Below are 26,749 nucleotides of genomic sequence, written 5' to 3'. Positions count from 1 at the left end.
GCATGCTCAAGCCCTAGCCCTGGAGGTTTAAGCTGAAAACAGGAAGTCTGATACAGAAGCCCATGAGTACACAATAGAAGGAAAGAAATGTGCTGTTTGACAGAGGACTCAGAGCAGCATTACTTTGAGGGGTTACTGGTGTATTTATATAGACCTTTCTGATGAAACTTACTTCTCCTTTAAGGGTTACATTCTAATGAGTTAAGAGGAATATATTATCCCTTGTATGTACATATCTCTTTGTTTTAATTTGTCATCTTTTATTTCTCCTGAATATAATGTCTGGGACACCATCTGTTCCCATGGAAACTCATAAGCGCCACCATTAAAGCCTCCCAGCGAGCCAAGAGTTTATCTGAAATACAAATGGAGAAAGTCCCAACAAACTGCACTTACAGACAATTCTTTATGAGAGACAATGATTAAATCAGCGGGGGGAGCTATTCAGCAGTCACAATACATGATAAAGACACACAAATAAGGGGGTGTATTCAGTCCCATGGGGGGATCCCGGGTGTAGCCAAATCTCCTCGGTCTCATTTTCCCCCGGGGAAGACAAATTTGGAACAGCTTGAATGAAGTTTGGACTTTCTTTAAAAAGGCTTTTAACGTTCTTCGACGCGGTTGTGCGTTTTGTGGAACAAAGTAATTTTTTTCTTACTGCAACAAAAGTGATTTTAGTTTATCCCTGTATAACCCAGACAATGACAAAAAACAACATAAGAAATATACTAAGTATCTGAACCCAAGGTTCCTCTATACTTTATACAGACAGCATGGGGGGTACAGGTTCCGTTATCCGGACAACCGTTATCCAGAAAGCTCTGAATTATGTAAAGGCTGACTCCCGTAGACTCCATTTTATCCAAATAAGCCAAATTTTTAAAAATAATTACATTTTTCTGTGTAATAATAAAACAGTCGCTTGTACTTGATCCCAACTAATATATAATTAATCCTTATTGGAGGCAAAACCAGCCTATTGGCTTTATTTCATGTTTTCTCATCGTGTTGTCCTGGAAAAAATGAAGGCATATGGAATAGTACAGGTATGAGACCAGTTATTCAGAATGGTCAGGAGCTGGGGTTTTCTGGATAAGGTATGTTTCTGTAATTTGGATTTCCACTAAAAAATTAAATTTTTCTCAAAACAATTTACACTAAAAAAAAATTTCTACTAAAAAAATCATTTAAACATTGATTAAACCCAGTAGGATTGTTTTTGCCTCCAATAAGGAATAATTATATCTTAGTTGGGATCAAGTACAAGTTACTGTTTTATTATTACACAGAAATGGGAAATCATTTTTAAAAATTTGGATTATTTGGAGAAAATGGAGTCTATGGGAGACAGCTTTCCTGTAATTTGGAGCTTTCTGGAGAACAGGTATTAAGATAACGGCTCGCATATCTGTCTAGTTTTGCCACCAATATAGATTCATGCAGCAAAGTTAGGAGCAAGCAGAGAAAATGGAAATCATTAAAAAAAATTAGAACTAGTATGTGTTTATAATAAAGTCTAAAGAAGAAGGCCTTCCTGTAATTCAGAGCTTTTTGTATAAAGGGTTTCTGAATAAGGGATCCCATACCTGTATAAGGCAGTGAACATCAGCCTGTTAAATTTTCAGATACAGCTAAAGTTTTCCCAAAGTGATATCCCAGGTGATATCAAATAATAATAGTAATGTGGATGGAAAGGACATTGGTGCCTGTTGAGGGTTCTGATCCACAGCCAGTTGCACCCTAATTGCACCTGATTGTGCCACAAGAGATTTCCCCACTTAAACACTAGATTGGATCACCAATAACCATCACTTCTGTTTATCTCACTGTCTCCAAAAAAAAAAGACAACCAATCCAGCCATTAATCATCACAGCTGGGTCACCACATGTTCAAAAAATGAAGGAGACTCTCCTCCCAACAACTCATTTATCTTAGGTTATTCCAGGTAGATCCATCAGCAGATATTTCTTAAACTGGATTAGCATGGCGAGACTGTAGATGCCATTTGGGTGAGATTAGTCGCCCAGTGAAAAATCATCTCTTCTTCAGCCACTAATCTCCACGCAATGCCTTCCCGCAGGCCAGAATGTAAATTGCTGGTGGGATGGCACTCGGAGCACTTCATTTTCCGAAGTCTTCCGAAGTTTCCTCGTGAGTAGCCGGGCGACTAATCTCCCTGAATCTTCTCATCTGCCTTTGCCCTTAAGGGCAGAGACACACGCTCAGATTCGGCGAGTTACTTGCCCGGGCAATAAATCTCCTCTTCTTCAGGGCGACTACTCTCCCCGAACTGCCTCCCACTGGTGATTTATATTGTAGCCAACGGAAGGCAGTTCGGGGAGATTAGTCGCCCCAAAGAAGAGGTTTCCTCGTGAGGCAACTTCAGGCAACTTCTGAAAACGAAGCACACCGATTGCCATCCCGCTGGCAATTTACATTCTAGCTGGCGGGAGGCAGTTCGGGGAGATTAGTCGCCTGAAGAAGAGGCGCTTTGTCGACGGGCGACTAATCCCCCTGAATCTTCTCATTAGTCTCTGCCCTTAAAGAAAAAGGAAAGAAAAGTGGGGGAGAATTCCTTGAAGGACATATTTAAGATAAACCTGTTGTGACCTTAGCTCAGACATAGATGTTTTAAAAGGTGCACTAAATACAGTCGTATGTAGAATAAAATAGCACAATGGAAATCTGTTGGTCATATAATATCTCCGACCTCTACTATCTCAAACCTGTCCCCAATTATGTGTATTATCAAGACAGATACAATACGGTATGTGTAGCCATCAACTTAACAATCTCCCTAAAATCAAGAATTTGGAGGGTCCCAGTGAAGCATATGAGAACATTTTGGTCCTCTACAAGCGAACTAGACAACAGGAATCGATTACTGTACTTAAATATAACCTACATGCCCCCATCTGAGAAGACTTGGGAGTTATTAATAGTCAAGGACAAAAGACATTGAATATAAAGTTCAGAAATATTAACGGAAATATCTTTGTATCTCAGAGTGATTGTTCAAGCTATGATTTGTCTGGTGAAGGCATGTTATTATAAAAACAATCACACGTTTTCTTTTCATCAGGCATGTCTTCACATATAATCAGCTTTAGAGTTGAGGACCTTGAGCCAAGGATGTTTTTTCTTGTCCAAATGTGGCTGAGTCAGACAAGACCCCCGGGATCCAAACTCAGCTGTTATATTCCCATATCTTTTATAGACTTCAATGAGAGACATTTTGGAAGGAAAAGGAACGGAACAAGCTGCCATCAGCTTATCAAGAGACAAACTCCTCCATTATTATTCCTGCCAATGACATGCTCAGTGAAAGCACCGCTAAAGATATTAATTAAGAAAAATGTGCTTTGAAAGAAAACAGCATATTGAACATTAAAAACAGGACACACAGAGACTAAATAGCACATGCTGAAAACATTCTCAAGGGGCTTGTTATCCTCAAATGAAGTTTTGAATCATCATCTAGATATGCTTTTACTGAGTCAAATGGTGGAAATCTTCAAGAGTTTTTAACACGTTCTTCCTAAAACCCAGTACAGGCATGAGAGCTGTTATCCAGAATGCTCTGGACCTGGGGTTTTACAGATGAGGGATCTTTCATGGATCTCCATGCTTTAAGTTTACTAAAACACTAAATAAACCCACCACTTGATAAGCAGGCCCCATTAATAAAACATTAATCAGTGACATTAGGGATCATTTATGAATCCAGCCTGGTTGCACTAGAATGGACACGACTGAAGCTCTTCAATAAAGGTCCTTCTGTCCAAACATGTTCCTTGTATGGAACCACTGCTATCCTGGATCTGACACGGACTCAAGGGTTTCCACAATGGGATGAACCAATAGGTACACCAGACTTGCACCCAAAGGGGGAAATTTACGTACCTCCGAAAGTCCACTAGCGTTGTCTTCACCGCACTTTGCCACACTTCACCAGGCGTAGATTCATCAGGAGATCGCAAATTCATGAAGATCCGAAGTTCCGTACAAGTTACTGATCGTTTGCGAAGTTGCGCTAGCGATGTTACGATCAGCGGTCCGAAGTTGCGATCAGCAGTCCAAAGTTACGATAGCGAAGGCTAATTTGCATAAGGCACCAAATTTAAAAATGAATGGACGAGTATGTTGCAGCGCATACCTAACACCACACAAAAGTATATATAAAAGTATATAGGGGTGTTCTAATGCCCTACACATCCCACAGTATAGTTTAAGGTGCCATATGTTATAAAATGTAGTTGCGAAGTTGGTCACCCTAAAAAAAAATTCACTCTTTTTCAGCCTATCACCCAAAAAAACGCCAGTGTTTTTTTAGGACTTAGAGAAAAATTCAACATTTTTGGGACTTTTTTTTTTTTTTCAAACTCCTATCTACTCTATTGAACGTCGCCTGCTCTGACCTGGCGAAGTAAACTCTGGCGAAGAAGGTAACGTTCAGAAAAAAAACAATCTTAGTCAATTTACGTATTTTCGCCCCCTTCACCAGAGTGCAACTTCGCCAGCGTTAGGTTGCGAAGTTGCGCTAGGCTTTCTACATCGCTGCGAATTTTCGCCAGGGTCAGTGTTAGTAAATTTGTGAAGTGCGAAAATGACGTCACACTGGCGAATTTTCATCAGCGTTAGCCAATTCGCACTTTAGTAAATTTGCCCCAAAGAGTCAAATGCAGAATGCACGGAACCTGAAGTTTTCCAGATAATGGATCTTTCCGTAATTTGGATCTCAATACCATAAATCTACTAGAAAATCATGTAAACATTAAATAAACCCAATAGGTTGGTTTTGCCTCCAATAAGGATTAATTATATCTTATTATTACAGAGAAAAGGGGAATTCATTTGAAAAATGTGAATTATTTTATTTGAGTCTATGAGGAGGCCATTCCATGATTCTGACCTTTCTGGATAACGTGTTTCTTCCAGATAATAAATCCCACACCTATGATATATTTCCTTCTTAGTGGTGAAGAATTAATCCCCTCCTTTTTCAAGGACATCATGGGTGGAGAACAGTTGGCCCGTAACAATGCAAGAATGCCAAGTCTTCCATCTATAGGAGGAATAACATAAGCGATGGATGCCCAAATTGCAACCCTGAAATGTATTATACTTTATTATAATATACTTAACATACTCATGCACCCCCCCCCCCCATGGATCTCACACCTAACACCAGCCCCGGATGAAATGGACACATTTTTTGGGACCAAAAACCCATAATGACTCATTTCTGAACACAATGTTGCACATATTGTCATTTATGAACTGTAGTTGCATCAACAGATCATCCATGAACTTCCCTATGGCTCTTCCCTATGCCCAGTGCCAATGTGTTCTGCCTCCAGTTCCAAGGGGAGCCCTATAGTCACCAATCAATTAGTTGTCCCCATTAAGTAGATGTGATTGAAGGACAAAAATCACCCCTGGTTGTCTCCTATTGGCTACAATTAATGCACCACAAATGCGAATGGATGTAACAAAGTGCTGAGAGTAACTCACTACTACACTATAGACTGAATTGGAAGGGAGGTGACACAAGGTAAGTCCCATTGTGACCCAACAGAGACAAATAAAACATCCCCTCTGCCATAACCCAAATTTTAGCTTTATTTTAGCGAAGAGAAATCTAGCAATGTCTCAGGCAAGTATCAGTAACACGTTAACAACTGACTCCTGATCAAATCTTCTCTTCCTCTCTCATCGCCTGCAAAGCAAAACGAGTCCTCTCAGTGGGGGACTTTGACGTTCCAATTTGGATGACAGTCACGCCGCCCTCCGATTGATTTAGTGACAGTCTCGTAATGCGGGGGGGGCATCGGCGGGCACTGGGACTCTAGTCTCTACGTGTTGTGTTTCATATGGGGCTGAATCCAAGGATAGGGGGATGTATCTGGGATATAGAAGAGTAAAAAATAATAATAAACCCAAACCCAGCTCGGTATTTCATTGGGAAAGATTAAATAAACTTTTGGGAAGGGAAGAAATAAACAGCAATACAGCAAATAACCCAACCAATACCGGCTTATTACTCACCAATACAGTTCACTTTCCACAAGAAAACTCCAGAATGGAATTGGAATGAATTATCTCTAAGGGGTTGGACGCCTATGTGCACTCCGCAAACACTTAATGGATAAAGTTTGGTGGAAAGTAAACTATATTCATTGGCACAACCAAAAGCCCTGCAGCAAGGGAAGAAAGCAAAGTGCAAACTGCACAAAAATTGCTCATGTTTTTGCATTCTTTTTGCATTCTGCCTTTCAGTTCTTAATTGAACCTTCTATGGGTTCATACGCACTTTTGGCCATGATCTGGTTGCACTCTGCACCACATGTCTAGGGTCGCCACCTTTCTTAGAAAAAAGAGACGTAGAAGGACTGGCTGGGCAAGGACTGATCCGGTCAATGCAGTAAAAATGTGGGCAGGTAGCGGATGATGCAGGAGAAGACGGGGCCGACTGGGAACAGGGATTGGGATGGACCGAGGCCTTGGCTTTTGTTTAATCAGCTAGGCCAGTGAATAGGGTTGCCACCTGTCTGGCTTTGAACTGGACAGGCCATTATTTAGGAGGCTGTCCGGCTTTTAAAGATTCAAAAAACGGGCAAAATTGTATGATCAGTGTTGGTGTGATGTCATCAGACATGCCCCCAACTTCATTTGACTTGCCCTTAACATCAACAGACACACCCTTAATGTCACTGGATACACCACTAACATTACCACTCTTCCCTCTGACGTAACTAGACCACCACTCTGACATCACCAGCCCACTCCTGTGTCTGGATTTCTCTACCAGCAAAGGTGACTACCCTACCAGTGAAATACTGGCCAAGTGGCAACCCTACTTGTAACAGATAAATCTGGCTCAAGCTGCAGCGTTGGTGGGGAAGCTCTACTTTTCCCCTGTAATAGAGCAGGCAGTAAGTATAGGGCCCCATTGCGGCCTGCACCCTTCTGCATACCTCCCAACTGTCCTGTTTTGAGTGGGACAGACCCGCTTTTGACAGCTCAACCCTCACAGATTTGTACTGATAAGTCCCGAGTTTCTCTTTGATCTGCTACACCGAACAGCCAGAAACAGATACAACGTTTCTAACTTAATTGCATCTTGGCAGAGAGCCCAGAATAGATACTTGACATTCTTTTGTGAGATTAGAAGTCAGACTCACGGCTTAAAGGGCAATTCACCTTCATTAGCAAAACTGTAATAACACATAAAAACCACAGAAATGTGTTCAAACTTTCATAACCTGCCAAATTATGTAAAATAAACATGGTAATTAGGGGGTGGCCACAAAAATGGGCTATGCTAGCCAAATCTTTTTATGCCTCGTTCTATTTCCTAAAAGTTATGCTTCTGTGCTCCCTAATTTACACGTGTGAATGATGCACAAGTTACTGGACAGTAGGACAGGGTTGTCGGGTCTAATTTTCAAAACCAGCCAATGTCGGCTACAAAACCAGCCCAAAACTAGGCAAGAGGCACTTCAAAAGTAGCCCAAAAATAGCATATTATGTGCAGTGAAAAATGTATATATGTAAAAATACAACTTTTTAAAATTTTCACCGTTTTGCTAATTTTTTCATGAAGCAAAATGGGATAGATTCACCCATCACCAGGGGGGCCCAAGAGGTATAGGGGGCCCCATAAGGCCCTAATTCATATACAATTTCAATAAATATTGATCAACTGCTAGGCATTTTGGTGGCCAGCAAAAGTTTGCCCCAAAATTGTCTGAAATTGAGGAAAGTCACCGGAAAATGCTTAAGTGTGAGGGAAGACTGGGGGTACCAAAATCTGGTAACTCCTGACTTCTACACAAGTCAGTCCCATTGCATGCTGGGTATTGTAGTCTTACATTAAACTTGACAGTTGGCAAATTGTTAAATAAAAACTACAGGCTTGGCACATTATGGCAAGAAAAAACTTTGGCTGGTTTCCAAAGGACAAACCAGCCAAAGGCCCAAAAAGTAGCAAAAATCCATGCATTGGCTAGTCTGTACTTACAAAACCTGCCTGGGATTTAAATTAGTAGCCCAATTTGGCTGGAAACCCGCCAACCTGGCAACCTTGAAGTAGGGTCTCCACCTTTCCCTGCTGGAAACTCCTCCCAGCGGGGGGGCCCATGACATCATGGGTTTGGGGCAGTGACGTTGTGGGCGGGATGGTGACATCAAATGGGTGGGTCAGTGGGCAGAGCTATGACGTGGCTGATTGGCTGATTGCCACATCAATCTTAGGGAATCTTGCCTGGTTTTTCAAATTAGGAAAGATGGCCAGACCTGCTACCCGCCCAATTGCAGCTCTTCCTTACCTCTCCCCAATTGTAGCTGCAAAGGAACAGGTACTCGAGAGGGAAGAGGGGGCTGCGTGTCACGAGTAGGGCTCCAGGACTGATATGGGGCCAGGGGTATGTTTGGGCCCCTGAGGTGGCAGCTAGAGTGGGCCCCCAGTTCAGTGCTGAGCCACATTAACACGCGTTAAAGCACGTATCTTCTAAAAGTCACAAAGGTCACACCACCAAATGGCAAAGTTGCAATACATGTAGCTGGATCCAATGGCAAGAACAGGGCAGATTAATGCAGATCTTCCACTAGTAACAATTAGTAACGATTAGTAACAATTAGTAACAATTAGTAACAATTAGTAATTTAAAGTCATGTGTTGGTACAACATGTACAAAGTTTCCATGTTTATCATCTTTTAAAAACTCCACATATCCCCAATCACTTATTCAGCTTTGTTTTACACCAGGACACGGGACTAATAACTAAGTCACTCGGGGACAACGGAAATTAGGCTAAATTCTATTATTACGTTGTGAGATTCCGTTTTCTTCCCTGACCTACAATTCAGTCAAAATTGCTCCTTTTTTGGAAGGAAATGATTGTATAGCAAAGAGACATTTTTTAAGAAAGAAAATCCTGATGTTTGAATGGAAAGGGAAACCATCATCGGGGGGTTCTGCATTTTTTTTCCGTCTGGCAAATGAAATTACACTTTTATCCTTTCATATTTCATATTTTATATAGCTGAAGACTGAGTTATACAGGGAACTCTGAGTATCACTCATGTATTATAAGGGATAATGTACCCCCTACTGTAAATGATAAGGATATTAGAAGTCACCAAGGGGTTGTTCTGTGACCATATAAAGGCACAAGGCTGCAGGCTGAGTTATACAGGGAACTCTGAGTATCACTCATGTATTATAAGGGATAATGTACCCCCTACTGTAAATGATAAGGATATTAGAAGTCACTGAGGGGTTGTTCTGTGACCATATAAAGGCACAAGGCTGCAGGCTGAGTTATACGGGGAACTCTGAGTATCACTCATGTATTATAAGGCATAATGTACCCCCTACTGTAAATGATAAGGATATTAGAAGTCACTGAGGGGTTGTTCTGTGACCATATAACGGCACAAGGCTGCAGGCTGAGTTATACAGGGAACTCTGAGTATCACTCATGTATTATAAGGGATAATGTACCCCCTACTGTAAATGATAAGGATATTAGAAGTCACTGAGGGGTTGTTCTGTGACCATATAAAGACACAAGGCTGCAGGCTGAGTTATACAGGGAACTCTGAGTATCACTCATGTATTATAAGAGATAATGTACCCCCTACTGTAAATGATAAGGATATTAGAGGTCACTGAAGGGTTCTGTGACTGTATAAAGGCACAAGGCTGCAGGCTGAGTTATACAGGGAACTCTGAGTATCACTCATGTATTATAAGGGATAATGTACCCCCTACTGTAAATGATAAGGATATTAGAAGTCACTGAGGGGTTGTTCTGTGACCATATAAAGGCACAAGGCTGCAGGCTGAGTTATACAGGGAACTCTGAGTATCACTCATGTATTATGAGGGATAATGTACCCCCTACTGTAAATGATAAGGATATTAGAAGTCACTGAGGGGTTGTACTGTGACCATATAAAGGCACAAGGCTGCAGGCTGAGTTATACAGGGAACTCTGAGTATCACTCATGTATTATAAGGGATAATGTACCCCCTACTTTAAATGATAAGGATATTAGAAGTCACTGAGGGGTTGTTCTGTGACCATATAAAGACACAAGGCTGCAGGCTGAGTTATACAGGGAACTCTGAGTATCACTCATGTATTATAAGGGATAATGTACCCCCTACTGTAAATGATAAGGATATTAGAAGTCACTGAGGGGTTGTTCTGTGACCATATAAAGGCACAAAGCTGCAGGTTGAGTTATACAGGGAACTCTGAGTATCACTCATGTATTATAAGGGATAATGTACCCCCTACTGTAAATGATAAGGATATCAGAAGTCACTGAGGGGTAGTTCTGTGACCATATAAAGGCACAAGGCTGCAGGCTGAGTTATACAGGGAACTCTGAGTATCACTCATGTATTATAAGGGATAATGTACCCCCTACTGTAAATGATAAGGATATTAGAAGTTAGTAAAGGCACAAGACCAATGCCTATAGTTACTGGAAACTGTAGATCACAATTTTTTCTCCACACACACACATGTAGGATTGTGATATTTTCATAGTTGTATATGTTTAGTAGCTTTGCTCAATCCCTTTTATCTCCTCCTTTTTCCTTTGCATTTTTCTTAAATGGTCTTGTCGGCAGCAGTTTATTGTGTGAGGCTGAGGGATGTTGGAGCACAGAACCCCTGCCGTTCTGGGACTTTAATGAGAAAAGCAGTGAGACAAATTCATTTGTTCCTAATAAGAGCAGTGAGTAGAATGGATACATATACGTTAAGCACAACGGATGAAGGTGGAATTATTTTTCCCATAATTATAAAGTCAATAATTTAAAAATAACAACTCTTTCAACGGTTCACGTATTCAGTCTATTTTCAGAAACCCTTAATGTGTCAATATCATTCCCCAATTGCCTTGGTCACATCAATAATTCTGTGCTTCTTCCTACTTTCCTCTCTAGTCTTAATTAAATGTTAAAGGGATACTGTCATGGGAAAACATGTTTTTTTTTTAAAAAAAACACATCAGTTAATAGTGCTGCTCCAGCAGAATTCTGCACTGAAATCCATTTCTCAAAAGAGCAAACAGATTTTTTTATATTCAATTTGGAAATCTGACACTGGGCTAGACATATTGTCAATTTCCCTGCTGCCCCCAGTCATGTGACTTGTGCTCTGATAAACTTCAATCACTCTTTACTGCTGTACTGCAAGTTGGAGTGATATCACCCCCCCCCAGTAGCCTAACAACAGAACAATGGGAAGGTAACCAGATAGCAGCTCCCTAACACAAGATAACAGCTGCCAGGTAGATCTAAGAACAACACTCAATAGTAAAATCCATGTCCCACTTAGACACATTCAGTTAGATTGACTAGGAGAAATAACAGCCGGCCAGAAAGAAATTCCATCCTAAACTGCAGGCACAAGTCACATGACTGGGGCAGCTGGGAAACTGACAATATGTCTAGCCCCATGTCAGATTTCAAAATTAAATATAAAAAAATCTGTTTGCTCTTTTGAGAAATGGATTTCAGTGCAGAATTCTGCTGGAGCAGCACTATTAACTGGTGTGTTTTGGAAAAATCTTGTTTTTCCATGACAGTATCCCTTTAATGTGGCATAAATTCATGTTAATGGAGAATTAAAAATGAATGAGGTGCAAATGAGGGTTTGTGTGTGAATTGTGTCACTTCCAGCAGTGTCACAGGTACAAGTCAGGTGAGTGTGAGTGGTTGTGATTGTGTGTTATTTGTGTGATTGTGTGAGTGTGTGAGTGTGTGTGAGTGTGTGTGTGTGATTTGTGTGATTGTGTGTGATTGTGTGTGAGTGTGTGTGCAGATACGGGGAACCTCAAGACAGGTCTTTTCTCTGTAACTTCCATTCAGATTTTCTGGCGATCCACGAAATTTCTTTTTTAGGATTCGAATAGTGATGAGCGAATTTATTCGCCAGCCATGGATTCGCGGTGAAATTCCGCCGTGGAAAAATTTGCAAAGAAAAAACGCCCATAAGAAAAAATGCCCATTGACTTTAAGGGCAGAGACACATGCTCAGATTTGGGGTGATTAGTCGCCCAGCGAAATAAATCTTTCCTTTATCTGAGAGAGTAATCTCCCCCCGAACTGCCTCCCGCCAGCTAGAATTGAAATCGCCGGCGGGATGGCACTCGGAGCGCCTCGTTTTCCGAAGTCGCCCGAAGTTGCCTCACAAGGAAACTTCGGAAACATAGTGCTCCGATTGCCGTCCCACTGGTGATTTAGATTCTAGCCGGCGGGAGGCAGTTCGGAGAGATTAGTCGCCCTGAAGAAGAGGTGATTTGTTGCTTGGCGACTAATCTCCCCCATTAGCTTTATGTGCCCCTGCCCTGATGCATTTGGACAAAAAAAATTGCCATATGAAAAAACGCCCATTGACTTTAATGCATTTGAGTAAGAAAAATTGTCTTGCTTAAAAACGCCTATTGACTTCACTGTGTTTCATGAAATTTTTCAATCATCACAAGATTCGAATGAATCCCTAATCTTTCACAAAGGATTCGCCGGAACCCAACTCTAATTTACATATGTACGTATGCGAATACAAATAAGGGCTCGGAAGGGATAAAAAGAACCATGTGAAAAACATCTGCAACTTCTAAAAGTCACATCATTTTAAGGATTCAGATTCAGTTTGACTGAGCAGTTGGATTTTGCCAAATCCCAATCCAGGATTTAGTGTATCCCCTAATTTTACTTCCCAAATCCATGAGTGTTGACAGGTCAGGGTATTCTTTCAATACAACATTCTTTTGGCAGGAATAAAAGCATCATTGTGCCACACCAGCCAGTAAAGAAATGTGTAACAGACATTGTTGGTGAGATAAGCAAAGAAGTTGTCATGTGGGTGGAGTATGGGCAGGTCTTTGTCCCACTCATCCGCTGCACTTACATATCCTAATCAACATTAGCAGCCAAAAGTTAGCCAATTGGATCGGTGCATTGACCACCAACCAGTAGCTTGTGAGTAAAATTTTGCTCCCCAACCCCGTGGATGTTTCTCCTAATGACCTCAAAGCAGGTGTTTATTTTTGAATTCCGGCTTGGAGACAAACTTTGGTTGTATAAAACCAAATGTACTGCCAAACAGATTCTCCTGTAGGCTGCCAGTCCACATAGTGGCTACCAAATAGCCAATCACAGCCCTTATTTGATATCCCCCGAGAAACTCTTTTCATGCTTGTGTTGTTCCCCAACTCTTTTTCCAATTGAATGTGGCTCACAGTTAAAAAAAAAAAAAAGTGGGGGACCCCTCTCCTAGTGAAAACTCAAAGTGGGACATTCACTAAGATTCGTAGTTGCGCCAGGCGTAACTTCGCCGCACTTCGCCACACACGTAGTTTCGCCAGCGCTCCGCAAATTCACTAAAATCCGAAGTTGTGCTCAGGGGTAGCGTAAGGTTGCGAAAGTGTTGATTCGCGAAGTTACGCTAGCGATGGTTAATTTGCATACAGCACTGCGTATCTTGACAGCGCTATATAAATAAATGATGATGATGATACAGCGCCAAATTCAAATTTCAATGGAGGAATACGTAGAATCACTACACAAGCCTGGGAAACCTTCAAAACTTCAAATAAAATGTTTATTTTGCCCTACACATGTGCCCACTGTATAGTTAAGGTGCCATGAGTTAGGAAATGTAGGGGGGAAGGAGGGGAGCCCCAAAAAAACTTTTCGATCTTTTTCAGCCTATCACCCATAATAAAGAAAAAACGCCAGCGTTTTTTGGGACTTTGAAAAAATTTGAACTTTTTTTTGAAGCAATCCCTATCTACTCTATTGCGCTTCGCCTGGTCTGAGGTGGCGAAGGAAGTCTGGCGTAAAAGGTAGCGTTCAGTACAATGTGCGCGTTAGTGAATTTGCGTAGTTACGTCCGTTGCGAAAATTTGCCAGGAGTAAGGGTGCGAAGTAACACTAGCGAATTTACGCCAGCGTTCGTTCGTGAATTTGCGAAGTAACGAAAATGACCGAAGATACGAATTGACGCTAGCGTTACGCGCTTCGGCGCATAGTGAATTTGCCCCCTAGTCTGCATTATTCATTTTTCATGGAAGACATTGTATACGTTTCTTTTACATGGCATACTACACTAAGGGGGTTATTTATTAAAAGTTGAGTTGTGTTTTTCCCTGAAAAATTCGAGTTTTTCAAGGGTAGTTTCAGTAAAAACTTGAAAAAAAACTTGCAAAAAGCTTGAATCTGCAAATACTCCAGCTAAAACCTATTGAGGTCATGTAGAAGTCAATGGCAGAGGTCTCTTGAATCATTTGAAGATGTTTCAGCCTTCATGATTTTCGGTTTTTTTTCCAATGGTTCTGCTTGAAAACTCGATCAATTCAAGTATTCGAGTTTTTCCCTCCCATTGCATTCATTTGAGTTTTTTACATTCAAGTTTTTTCATAAATAAGCAAACATTCGAGTTTTGAGTTTATTCGAGGTAGAAAAAAACTCATAAACTCGACCTTGATAAATAACCGCCTTAAGGGTAAGGGCTCATGCTAAGATTCGGGGAGATTTAGTCACCCGGCAACAAATCGACTCTTCTTTGGGCAACCAATCTCCCCAAAAAGCCTTCCCGCCGCCTAGAATCTGAATTGCCAATGGGATGGCACTTGGAGCATTTCATTTTCCGAAGTTGTCTGAAGTTGCCTCACGAGGACAACTTGAGGCAACGTTGGGCGACTTCGGAAATTGAAGCGCCGCGAGTGCATTAGGCGATTCTTCATTAAAGCAGTCGGAAGGCAGATGGATGGCAGTTCAGGGAGATTGTCCACACGCAGAAGAGGCGATTAGTCGCCAGGCGACTAAATCTCCCCCAATCTGCCCGTTTGCCCCAACCCTTAAGCATCTTCTGCCTTTCTCAAGTTTCTCAAGACTTCACTCTAACTTCTCATCTTAAGCTTCGATCAGCCTATACAAACAGACATGGCACTGAGCTTGCTATTCTTAAACTGCAATCAGACTGGTGTAAAGGAAGAATTAGCCAGGAGCACAATATTGGCATCAAAGTCAGGGAGCAACAGATCAACTGGTATAACAGATATAGACTGTTCTTCTGTGTAAACTCCAAAGCTAATGCAGTGGCTACAGGGCTGCCAGCTTGACAGTCTGGATCTTCAAGGCCACAGGAGTCTTATCTTGTTTATATTTTACTGATATGAGAAACTCTGAAATAAAACCGTGTGGTTTTTAAAAAGGGAAAATTTGGTTATGATGGAGATCTTAGTATTGCCTTGAACTAGAGTCAGGATCCATGGTACAGAATAGGAAACCAAAGGTGTGGCCCAAACATGGCTGAATGAGTCACATGACTGGGCAGTAAATATCAGCGGCTATAATTTGTTTCGGAGGGACAGAGGCAATAGAAAAGGAGGAGGGGTATGTCTGTTTGTTAGGCAGGATTTAAATCAAATATAAAGGAGGAGGTTATGTTAGAAAATGAGGGGGCAGAAGTCTTATGGGTGGAGTTCTTCACTAATTGTAAAGAGTCCAGCAAATTAATTGTAGGCGTCGCTATAGACCCCCTAATGTAAGTGACGAGGATAAGCTCCTGATGCAAATAGAAAAGGCTGCTAGTTTGGGTAAAGTAATGATAATGGGGGATTTTAATTAGCCAGATATTGACTGGAGCAACAGTACTGCCAGATCAGTTAATGGGAACAAGTTTATAAACTGTTACATGACAATTTTATGGCACAGGTTGTTGAGGAGCCAACCAGAAAAAATGCTATTCTGGATCTAGTGATCTCTAATGAGCCAGAACTTATAGCAAATGTGCAAGTCATTGATCCCCTGGGTAATAGTGACCATAATGTTATATCATTTAATGTGTTGTAAGTGGGTATTGTAAGTAATGTATCAGTGTTTGCAGATGACACAAAACTATCAGCCCAATTAATTCCATCCAGGATGTGGCACTTGCAACAGGATCTTGACTAACTGGCAATCTGGGCAGCTAAGTGGCAAATGAGATTCAATGTTGATAAATGTAAAGTCCTGCACCTGGGATGTAACAATATCCACTTATACCCTTAATGGGACTGCACTAGGCAAATCCATTATGGAGACGGAGCTTGGAGTCCTTGTAGATAATAAACTTGTCTGTAGCAAGTAATGCCAGTCAGCAGCATCAAGGGCAAATAAGGTCTTGACTTGTATTAAATGGGGCAGAGAGTCACGGGAGGAGGGGGTCCCACTGTATAGAGCACTGGTAAGGCCCCATCTAGAATATGCCCTACAGTTTTGGTCTCCATCACTCAAACAGGACATTATTGTATTAGAGAGGGGACAGAGAAGGGCAACTAAGCTGGTAAAGGGAAAATCTTAGCTATGAGGAAAGACTGGCCAAATTGGGGATGTTCACGCTGGAGAAGAGGCGCTTAAGGGGAGATATGATAACTATGTATAAATATATAAGGGGATCATATAATAATCTCTCTAATGATTTATTTACCAGTAGGTCTTTCCAGCTGACACAAGGTCACCCATTCCGATTAGAAGAAAAGAGGTTCCAGCTAAATATTGGGAAGGGGTTTGTTACAGTGAGAGCTGTGAAGATGTGGAATTGTCTCCCTGAATCAGTGGTACAGGCTGATACATTAGATTGGTACAAGGAAGGGTCGGATGCTTTATTCACCAGTAGCTCCTCCCAGCAGACAGGAGGGAGCCAATGAGATTAGAGGAGGGAAAGGGGTGTTACAGGGAGAGCTGGAAAGTGAATCAGTGGTACAGGCTGATACATTAGATAGGTACAAGGAAGGGTCGGATAAAATGAACCAAATGGTTCTTCAATGGAAACATTTGGCTCGGTTTCTTCTATGGTTAGACGTACCCCATGCCAAAAGAAGGCCTATGACTTATCCTGTGATAGATCCTGTGATAGATCCTGTGATAGATCCTGTGATAGATCACACTGAGAGAGAGGAACAAACAACGAGCCCTGACCCCGATATACAATGATTAAATGAATGAAGAACAGATCTCTTAGCTGAAACGTGCATAATGCATGCCATCTGTATTGTGGTTTGCACTTGTTGGTTTGGAATGGCCAGCTTTTTATAGAATAACAAGCACAGCTTGGTCCACTATTAGAGTACAGAGTATTGAGCTTGCCCATTCTCTTTGACACTCCCTCTGTTGCTAGACTAGAATAATCACTAGAATAATCACTAGAATAATCACCCAATCCCATTCCTTGGCATCACTACATCTAAACTTGTTTCGTGATGACTTCGTGATGACCTGCAACATGCAATGACATAAGTATTCAATGATGTCATTAAAGAGCAATAATATAGTTTAGTCGTTATGTGGCATATTTGGATCACACAAAGTTCTGGATATGGTATACTGATGTGTGGGTCGGGCTTTGCCCGAACTGCACCTGCCCGCCAACCGCCCTCCCACCACCCGCACAAATTTATCTCCATTGGTTGTACAATATCTGTTTGTATTGTTTGTCAGAGGGAACCTGCACCAGTAAGGGTATTAGTTTCAGGGAGCACATGACTAAACCATTTAATATTTCAAAAACTAAAAAAATCAGCACACTTCTCAAAAGGTTGTCAGAGGAAATCAGCACCACTGTTGGGTTGCAGAGTATCAATTAGAATTTCATAATTCATAACATGTAAGTGGACATGCTTGTAGGCAGCCCTTAGACTTCCATCTCTACAGCCCTCTAGGGATGTCGCGGACTGTTCGCCCGCGAACTAATTCGCGCGAACATCGACCGTTCGCGTCCGCCGAATGTTCGCGAACGTCGCGCGACGTTCGCCAATTTGAGTTCGCCTTAGCTGGCGCTTATTTTTGACCTCTCACCCCAGACCAGCAGATACATGGCAGCCAATCAGGAAGCTCTCCCTCCTGGACCACCCCCACACCCCCTGGACCACTCCCCTTCCATATATAAACTGAAGCCCTGCAGCGTTTTTTCATTCTGCCTGTGTGTGCTTGGAAGAGCTAGTGTAGGGAGAGAGCTGTTAGTGATTTGAGGGACAGTTGATAGTAAGTTTGCTGGCTAGTAATCTACTTGATACTGCTCTGTATTGTAGGGACAGAACTCTGCAGGGATTTGAGGGACAGTGAGTTTAGGTTAGTTGTGGGCACTGCTGCTGATCTCTCATCTGCTGACTGCTGCCTGTAACCCAATAGTCCTTGTAAGGACTGCTTTTATTTTCTTTTTTGTTTTTTTACTTTGCTACTATAAGAGCCCAGTGCTATTAGTCTAGCTGTGTTGGGGAGTGGGACTGGTGTGCTGCTCCTCCTAGTAGTTCACCACTACCAGCACCAACCAGAGTCAAAATTGTTACAAAGTATCTTATTTGCACCTGTTTTTTTTTTGTTTTTTCCGCCGTTCGCTACATCCCTACAGTCCTCATGTAGAAGCACTTGCAGGTGCAAAACACATCCATAATATTATACTTTACACCTACTCCATCAGGCATTAAACAAAGGATTCCCTTGTAGTGATGAGTGAATCTGTCCCATTTCACTTCGCTGAAAAAATCGTGAAACTGCTGAAAAATTTGCAAAACGCAATAAAGTCAATCGGAGACAATATTTTGACAAATTTTTATGAACACAACTTTTATTTCTCACTCCAAATGCATTACAAAGTCAATGGGAGTTTTTTATTGCGGTGAATTTTTTTTGTCTTGGTGACTTTTTGTCCCTGGAGTTAGACATTTCTCAGGCATTTCCCCATTGTAGTTAGGACCTTTAATTAACCCAGGCAGCTATATCCCTTTTCCTGGGTCTATATTATTTCAAGGTTTGCCCATTAGGTGGCCCCCTTATAAGTTAAAAAAAAAAAACAGTGGTGCCAGGGTCTCCCTTATAAGTTAAAAAAATTTGGGGCCCCAAAAAAATGTTTTCAAAAAACAATGGCGCCAGGGCCCTCCTTACAAGTTAAAAAAAATTGGGGCCCCAAAAAATATTTTTTAAAAAAAACATTGGCACCAGGGCCCCCCTTACAAGTTAAAAAAAATTGGGGCCCCAAAAAAATGTTTTAAAAAAACATTGGCGCCAGGGCCCCCCTTACAAGTTAAAAAAAATTAGGGCCCCAAAAAATATTTAAAAAAAAAAACATTGACGCCAGGGCCCCCCTTACAAGTAAAAAAAATTGGAGCCCCAAAAATTTTTTTTTTAAAAAAAACATTGGTGGAAGGGACCCAAAAATTTAAAAAAAAAAAAAAAAAAACATTGGTGGCAGGGGCCTATAGAATATTAAAATAATACATTGGTGGCCAGGGGATTAAAAAAAAAACACATTGGTGTTCAGACTTCAGGACTTCAACTTCGCCCCATTTCATGACTGTGGGTCTTTTTGCAGCTTGAGGACTTCAATTTCAGATGTTTTCGTGACTTCGGGTGTTTTCGCCGCTTCAGAAATTCAATATCGGCTATTTTCGTGACTTCAGGTCTTTTTGACGCTTCAGGAGTTCGGCTGTTTTCGTTGCTTCCGGTCCTTCGGCACTTCCGTATTTCGGCTGTTCGCGATGGTCGCACGCACGGCTTCGGCGCTCTCAAGGGGGTCCTGGCTCTTTTCAAAACTACAGCACTGCCGGGCCCCCCTTCATGCCCGGGCCCGGGACACTTATTCCCCCTGTCCTCCCCTGATGGCGGCCCTGGGCCCAGGGTTACAGAGTTCTAGACTTTGAAAGATTATTTAGTGTTAGTAAGTTTTATCATAGTTGCTCTAGGAGCAAGAGGAAGGCTCAGGGAAGATAGTGAGCAGCTTACGCTCCAACGAGGAGATATGGGAGGACCAGGTAGGGTTCCAAGACAAAGACCCCAAGATAAGTAACTTTATGAGCAGCACTTTAATCTCAGGGAGGAATTGCCGAGGAGTGTGGTAATTTATTATTATTTTTTATTGCATGACTTTTTTGTCGCGGCGACTTTTTGTTCAACGGATTTAAGTTTAGTAGCCGTTTTTTTCTCACTCAAAGTTCATTAGTAAGTCAAGTGGTGTTTTGGTCTCTGCAACTTTGGTGTTGGCGACTTTTTTGTTGCGGCGAATCTTTTTCGCTGCAAAATTTTTGCCACAGTGTCACAAAAAAACGTTGCAGATGGCAAAATGCGGAATTTTGCTGCAAATCCAATCCTGGCAAAAAATATTTGCTCATCACTATTCCCTTGTGCAACAGATCAATAGGGGCCCTGGACCCGATATTCAACTGCTCTAACACTTGGCCGTCCACATCCATGAATGGTTCTTAATTACATAAACGATTAAAATGTGAACATTAGCAACATATTAAACACATTTGTCATGGTTGATCCTCTTTAATTCTAAACATTCACCCCAAGGAAGTGTTCAGGGGGTCTCAAAAGTCCACAATGAAATCATTCCTCAAATTTCCACCGTCTGTTTGTCTGTATAAGATTGGTTGTCCGTTTGTCTGATAAGCTACCATCTATTTGTTATACAACTTTCAGGCAAATTAAAAGAGAGGACCCTTCTAGGCGGCACTAATGAATGCTGACAGTCCTTGCATGCTCCCTTACACTAGATGCTTGCACTTCCAGATTAATACATCACCACTACTGCAAATCAGAATTTATTAAATGGGGCTCTTGTGATTCTCTCTGACTTGTGCCTCGGCCTTGCTTCATACGCTAATATATAAGAACATAGATTACATTATTCATGGTGCTGTGAAGTGCATAAGGCTTGAGTAAACATTCCCACAGAGATGCATCTGCTGAGCTGCCCTGAGCACGATCACCCCATAGAGCCATTGAACTGCTCTGGAAACCTTTAATGAATTGATATGTATCAGGTTGATAAATGTGTCAATAAACTTTCCTGACTGCCAGTAAACTGCTCCTGACAGTTAGATTTAATGAATAAATCCGCCCCTATGTCTCTTCTGTGTCTCATCATAGAAGGTCCCAGAGGTTAGAAGACCTGCTTAGTGTTTAAAGCTGGAAGTTGTAGAAAACATTCCTAAAAGACTAGGTGTTTGGTCTTCATACTTTTTTTTATGGTGATTGAGTGATTTCCCTTTTTTAGGGGAGTAATAAAAGTAGCTGCTGGTTGGTCTATGGCTATAGAGGGCCCAGAGGTTTGGAGATGGGACTACAACTATTAGAAGGCTGACCTTACAATGCTTCAGGTGCAGGAACACCAAGGTTGTGCCTCAAGGCTCAACCAGTGAACCAAAGTTTGTCAAGAGTGGGGAGTAGCTTTGGGCCATCGGGGCCCACATGGTCCAAGTGCACACTGGGTCTACTTTGGTTGCAAGGGTCCCTGACTGAGCAAGATATCATTCTAAATTTTGCTTTTAAGAGGAGAATAACAACTAAGGAAATATAAAAACACATATATAGATTATATATATACAGATGCAGCCACTTTGGTTTGTCTGTATGACACAGAATAACTAAACACAGATATCCCATTTATCTCATTTAACACAGAAAACTGTGTCACAACATCCCATCTAATTAAAGCATTCACCATTGTGAACAATGGTGCTTTGGTATGCTAATGAAAAGGTTAAATGCATTAAATGAGTTAAGATGACTTTAGATAACACAGTTTCTTCAATTAACTCTGAGTCATGACGCATTTAACTCACAAATCCAAGTGGCTTCATCTGTAGATTTTATGAGTTCTTCTTCTTAATTCAGTAGGTCTGTCCAACCTGTGGAAAATCAGTTGTTCTGTAACTACAAGCACACCTACACCTTCAAATTGCCGTTTAAGAACAAAAGAACTGAAGACAATGATAAAACATTCCTTAATATTACATACTAAAAATTATTTTTGAGGGTGACTCTTGGGCATACGTTTAGGGACCCAGAGTGTTATCTTACCCCATGGCTTGGAAATCTCCTATATTTTTTATATTCCTTAATCCTGGTACTTGGGTTAACCTGGGTGAGTATTTCCCATTGGCTTAGGGGGGAGTCCTGATTAACTTTAATATTGTGTTTGGGAATCGCAGGTCTCTCTTTCTTTGGCCTCCAGCTGTTTTACAGTTTGAATTTCTGCTGGTAGGCCCGGGACAACATGGCCCCAGTAAAGGGAATCCCCTTTAGAAAAGTTAGGGAACAGGAACCCGGGGAGGGAGGTGAGACAGAAATAGGATAGTAACTGTCAAGTAAGTAAGCTAGCAAGAGCAGCCATGTGCTCCAACAAAGGATTGAAAGCTGGAGGTCCTTGCCCCTACATAACTGGCCTTAAGGAACAACAGTGAAAAAAAGTGATTTATTATTATTTTACTGTCATCCTCGTGCTCTTCTACACTTACTATCCTCCCCTACTGGTCTGTGGACAGAGCCCTGGGCTTCCAACCCTATCTGGGACTCCTAAAGACAGCTCTGCAAACACCAAAAGAATTTCAATTCTCAAGACCAACTGCAACTCTGCTTAGATGCTTAATCCCAAGTTGAAGCTCCCCTCTCCATTATCTACTATTTATGATGATATTTTATTGAAGGCAGTGGGCCTCATTAGGTATAACGCATGTGTCAGGGAAATGTTCAATTAATAATATATTATCAATCAGATTTTGTAAAAAATGTTTCAATCTGCCAGCCAAGACTTTGGGGTATATTTATCAAAGAGTGAAGTCTGAGATCGCCAAAGCCTCTAGAGTGAAATTCTGCCACTCTCCATTCATTTCTATGGGAGTATTTATCAAAGGATGAACTTTCACCCCTTGATAAATATTCTTTTAAAAATCCCAGAGAAATGAATTGGTTGGTTGGAATTTCACTCTAGAGGACTGTGTCATCTCTTTGATAAATATAGTCTGTTGGAATCCCTAAACTTGGAAGACCCCAGAAACGATACCTCAAAGACCTTTATAATTCAATTTGGATCTTCATACATTAGACAAGCCCAACAGGCTGGGTTTGCTTCCAATAAGGATTAATTATATCTTAGTTGGGATCAAGTACAAGCTACTGTTTTATTATTACACAGAAAAAGGACATTTGAAAATGTTTGAATTATTTGTATAATATGGAGTCTATGGGAGATGGCCATCCTGTAATTCGGAGCTTTCTGGATAATGGGTTTTCCGGATAATGGATCTCCCAACATAATATTTTAAAAATATTTTATTATGGGGAAAATGCAAAATTCGAACAGTTCTGGGTCTAGCAGAGCATGTCTGTCTCCTAATGACTTATGATTTATGGAACTGGCAGTTGGAACGTCACAGAGCTCTACCTTGGCCAAGTGCCCTAAAGCTTGCGCACCCCAATGTGTCACTGATGTAATTCCCATTGAGTACAGACAAGTAGGGAGCCTTACCTTGCATCCGAACATCAACGACAAAGTGTTGTTGGTGCAAGCAACTTTGCAGTGGCAAATCATTGGTGTAAAGCAGTCAGGTTTTTTAACAAGAGGGGACATTCCTTGAGTGCAGCAGCTCTGAGGTCTTCACAAGTCAAGCTCCACCACGGCTCATGAAGTGCAACACGCAACGCAGACCCCCTCGGAAGTCTTCTATCCTCACGCCACACGCCTGGCTACCTGGGCTCCATTCAGGGGTCTCATCCTCGGCTGGTGGGAATCGGTGGTGCAGCAAACGCCGGGTCCCCCCTTTCCACAGGGGCCAATTAGTTTTACACTGGGAAAAGCAGGTGTGGAGAGACTTTGCATGTCGGAGGATGCGGACCCCTACTTAGCACACTCGCCCAGGGTTGTCATGTCAGCTCAAGTGGCTTGAAATTATTCCTTGGAAGGAAGGAAAATACTGCAGCTCCTCGTTTGGGAAGAAGCCAGTGACTTGCTGCAACACATAGTGACTGCTGCGAGGAGATGCTGAGATCTTGCTCAGCCTGTATCAGTATGCATTGTCATGAGGGGTTTCCTCAAACCAGGGGGGGGAGTGAAGGGAAATCAATTGAACTGCCAACCTTGCTTTTTTTTTATAGCCGAAAAAAATCCCAGGAATCTCACCAGTAGCTCTGGAGCGTGAATGTATATGAGCCCCCTCCTTTATCTCTCTCTCTGCAGCTGGAGAATTCAGCCCCCCTATTCTCTTACACATCAGTGGACTCAGCCGCAAACATTCTGACCAAAGGGCAAGTCAACCTACAGCAGGATCAGAGCCTGCACCGGGGATTTAGAGAAACTGCGTAATAATGCCTCCATTCCCCCGAGGAAAACACTTGTACATTTCTGGGTTTGTAAACTGCCGCCTGAAAGCTCCGATTAATTTTCTATTTGGCAACAGATATAAAATTGTATATTACTTCAAGGGGAAATAAAATCAACAGATGGAGAAAACTTTACCTAGACAGCTGTGTCCCACAAGGTCACTCTATTCAAATATAACACTATCACGTCACTTTTCGGCTCCTCGCCTGCTCCATCTGGACTTCAGCAGGAATGATCCAACCTATGGCCCTCCAGCTCTTGTTTAAATGCAGCTCATACAGGATGGGGAGAGTTGCAGTTGAACTACAGAAATGTCAGTTTGGCACCCAGAACTCATGGGTGACGGCACAATGTTATAACATGGGGTTCTGCTCCTTTTGAGGTTGGCAGCAGAGCAAGTTATAGAATGTGGCAGAGAGAGCAAGGGTATGTCGATGGGCAACATTGGAACTGGGGGGTGTCTGGTTACACAGAGGCTGATGCCTCAGAGGTCTATACCCCCCAAGGCCCCCCCGCCCAAACCGCAACCCCCCTCCACCTCTGGGCCCCCTGCCCTAGCCACAACTCCTCTTCCAGTGCACCTTATTGTAACTTGTTGCGGCCACAATAAGGGAGGTGAGGGTGCTGACCTAGGGATGGGCCTTGTCTTGCTCCGGAAATGACGCCCATAGGTCGCAATGTGTCTGAAAAATTAAGCGCGTCAAAAAAAAATTCGATGTGCGTCAAAAAATTTTGACACCCATAGACTTTAATGGGCGTCAGCCATATTTCACCGGCGGCAAATTTTTGGCAAAGCGAGATGGATCAAATTCGCCCACGCCTAAGTGCTGCTTCCAGGGTGGGGAATAGGTCAGGGCCCACCAGGTGGGCTGCAGCCCAGCCAACCCTGTTGATGAATAGGGAAATACAGATGTAGGAGTTATGAACGAATTACCCAACCTAACTGTGAGGACTTGTACCTACATTCTGGTGGAGGAATTGTCTCCAGTTGGTCAGTAAGTGGTGAGAGTAGGTCCTGCCTCATTAAGAAGATTAAATAGGGTTTTTACCTTTCCTCCCAACTAACATACTTGTATGCCTTACTTGCCCTTTAATCATGGCAGATCACTTTGCAGGAGTGACATGCAATTACTGCACATAAACGAGGAACTTTACTAACTGGCTAATTAACCCAATTAACGTAAAAGCTGAATCCTTCTCCGAGTGAGGTAAACAGACCGGTAGTCCTGACGCTGCAGTGTAATGACTCAGAGATGGAGAAAGAATGTTTTCATTTCAGCTTAACCCTCTGAGCTACTCAGGTATTACTGGGCCGAGTAATGTACAGGTATGTACTGGGCTAATGGTAGAGATATGGGCTCCATAGGATTACAGGCGATTTGAGACCTTAAAAAAATGTAAATGTTAAGGGCTTGTTCACCTTTGAGTTAACTGTTAGTAGGATGTAGAGAGGGATATCCTGAGATAATTTGCAATTGGTTTTCATTTTTTATTATTTGTGTTTTTTTAAATTATTTAGCTTTTTATTCAGCAGCTCTCCAGTTTGCAATTTTAGCCATCTCGTTGTTAGGGTCCAAATTCCCCTAGCAACCATGCATTGATTTGAATAAGAGACTGGAATATGAATAGGAGAGGCCTGAATAGAAAGATGAGGAATAAAAAGTGGCAAAAACAATACATTTGTAGCCTTACAGAGCATTTGTTTTTTTAAATGGGGTCAGTGACCCCGTTTGAAAGCTGGAAAGTCTCAGAAGAAAAAGCAAATAATTAAAACAACTATAAAAAATGAATGATGAAGACCAGTTGCTTAGTTGCTTAGAATTGGCCATTCTATAACATACTAAAAGTTCATTTAAAGGTGAACCACCCCTTTAAGGGATACTGTCATGGGAAAAAAAAAAATTGTTCAAAACACATCAGTTAATAGTGCTGCTCCAGCAGAATTCTGCACTCAAATCCATTTCTCAAAAGAGCAAACAGATTTTTTTATATTCAATTTTGAAATCTGACATGGCTAGACATATTGTCAATTTCCCAGCTGCCCCTGGTCATGTGACTTGTGCCTGCACTTTAGGAGAGAAATGCTTTCTGGCAGGCTGCTGTTTTCCCTTCTCAATGTAACTGAATGTGTCTCAGTGGGACATAGGTTTTTACCATTGAGTGTTGTTCTTAGATCTACCAGGCAGCTGTTATCTTGTGTTAGGGAGCTGCTATCTGGTTACCTTCCCACTGTTCTGTTGTTTGGCTGCTGGGGGGAAAGGGAGGGGGTTGATATCACTCCAACTTGCAGCACAGCAGTAAAGAGTGATTGAAGTTTATCAGAGCACAAGTCACATGACCAGGGGCAGCTGGGAAACAATATGTCTAGCCCCATGTCAGATTTCAAAATTGAATATAAAAAAATCTGTTTGCTCTTTTGAGAAATGGATTTCAGTGCAGAATTCTGCTGGAGCAGCACTATTAACTGATTCATTTTGAAAAATTTTTTTTTTCCCATGACAGTATCCCTTTAAGTTTGCCAAATCAGTGTCAGTCCAGCAGCTGAGAAACTACATCTCCCAACACCTATGTGGC

The 26,749-nt window shown here is 41.8% G+C and overlaps 1 protein-coding gene across 5 annotated transcripts in view; it reads right to left on the bottom strand.

The window, feature by feature from the left end:
* Window positions 1-26,749, bottom strand: part of LOC108707614 (disks large homolog 2) — a 659,829-nt gene that overhangs the window by 511,596 nt on the left and 121,484 nt on the right. Inside the window, exon 1 of one of the 5 annotated variants that reach the window (XR_005965552.1) lies at window positions 23,324-24,805. The exons of 1 other annotated variant lie outside the window; for it this stretch is intronic. Coding sequence is in view for 3 of the 4 variants with exons in the window: in XM_041582851.1 (XP_041438785.1) it covers window positions 23,324-23,425 (102 nt within the window). In the remaining variant the exon portion in view is untranslated. Of the gene's footprint in view, window positions 1-23,323; window positions 24,806-26,749 lie in introns of those variants that run through there. 3 more of the 5 variants (XM_041582851.1, XM_041582853.1, XM_041582852.1) reach the window with 3 other exon arrangements.

This window comes from Xenopus laevis, chromosome 2L (genome assembly GCF_017654675.1).
Source record: "Xenopus laevis strain J_2021 chromosome 2L, Xenopus_laevis_v10.1, whole genome shotgun sequence".
Lineage (NCBI taxonomy): Eukaryota > Metazoa > Chordata > Amphibia > Anura > Pipidae > Xenopus > Xenopus laevis.
Note: the sequence above shows the minus strand (reverse complement) of the source record. Positions and strands in the feature narration are given on the sequence as shown.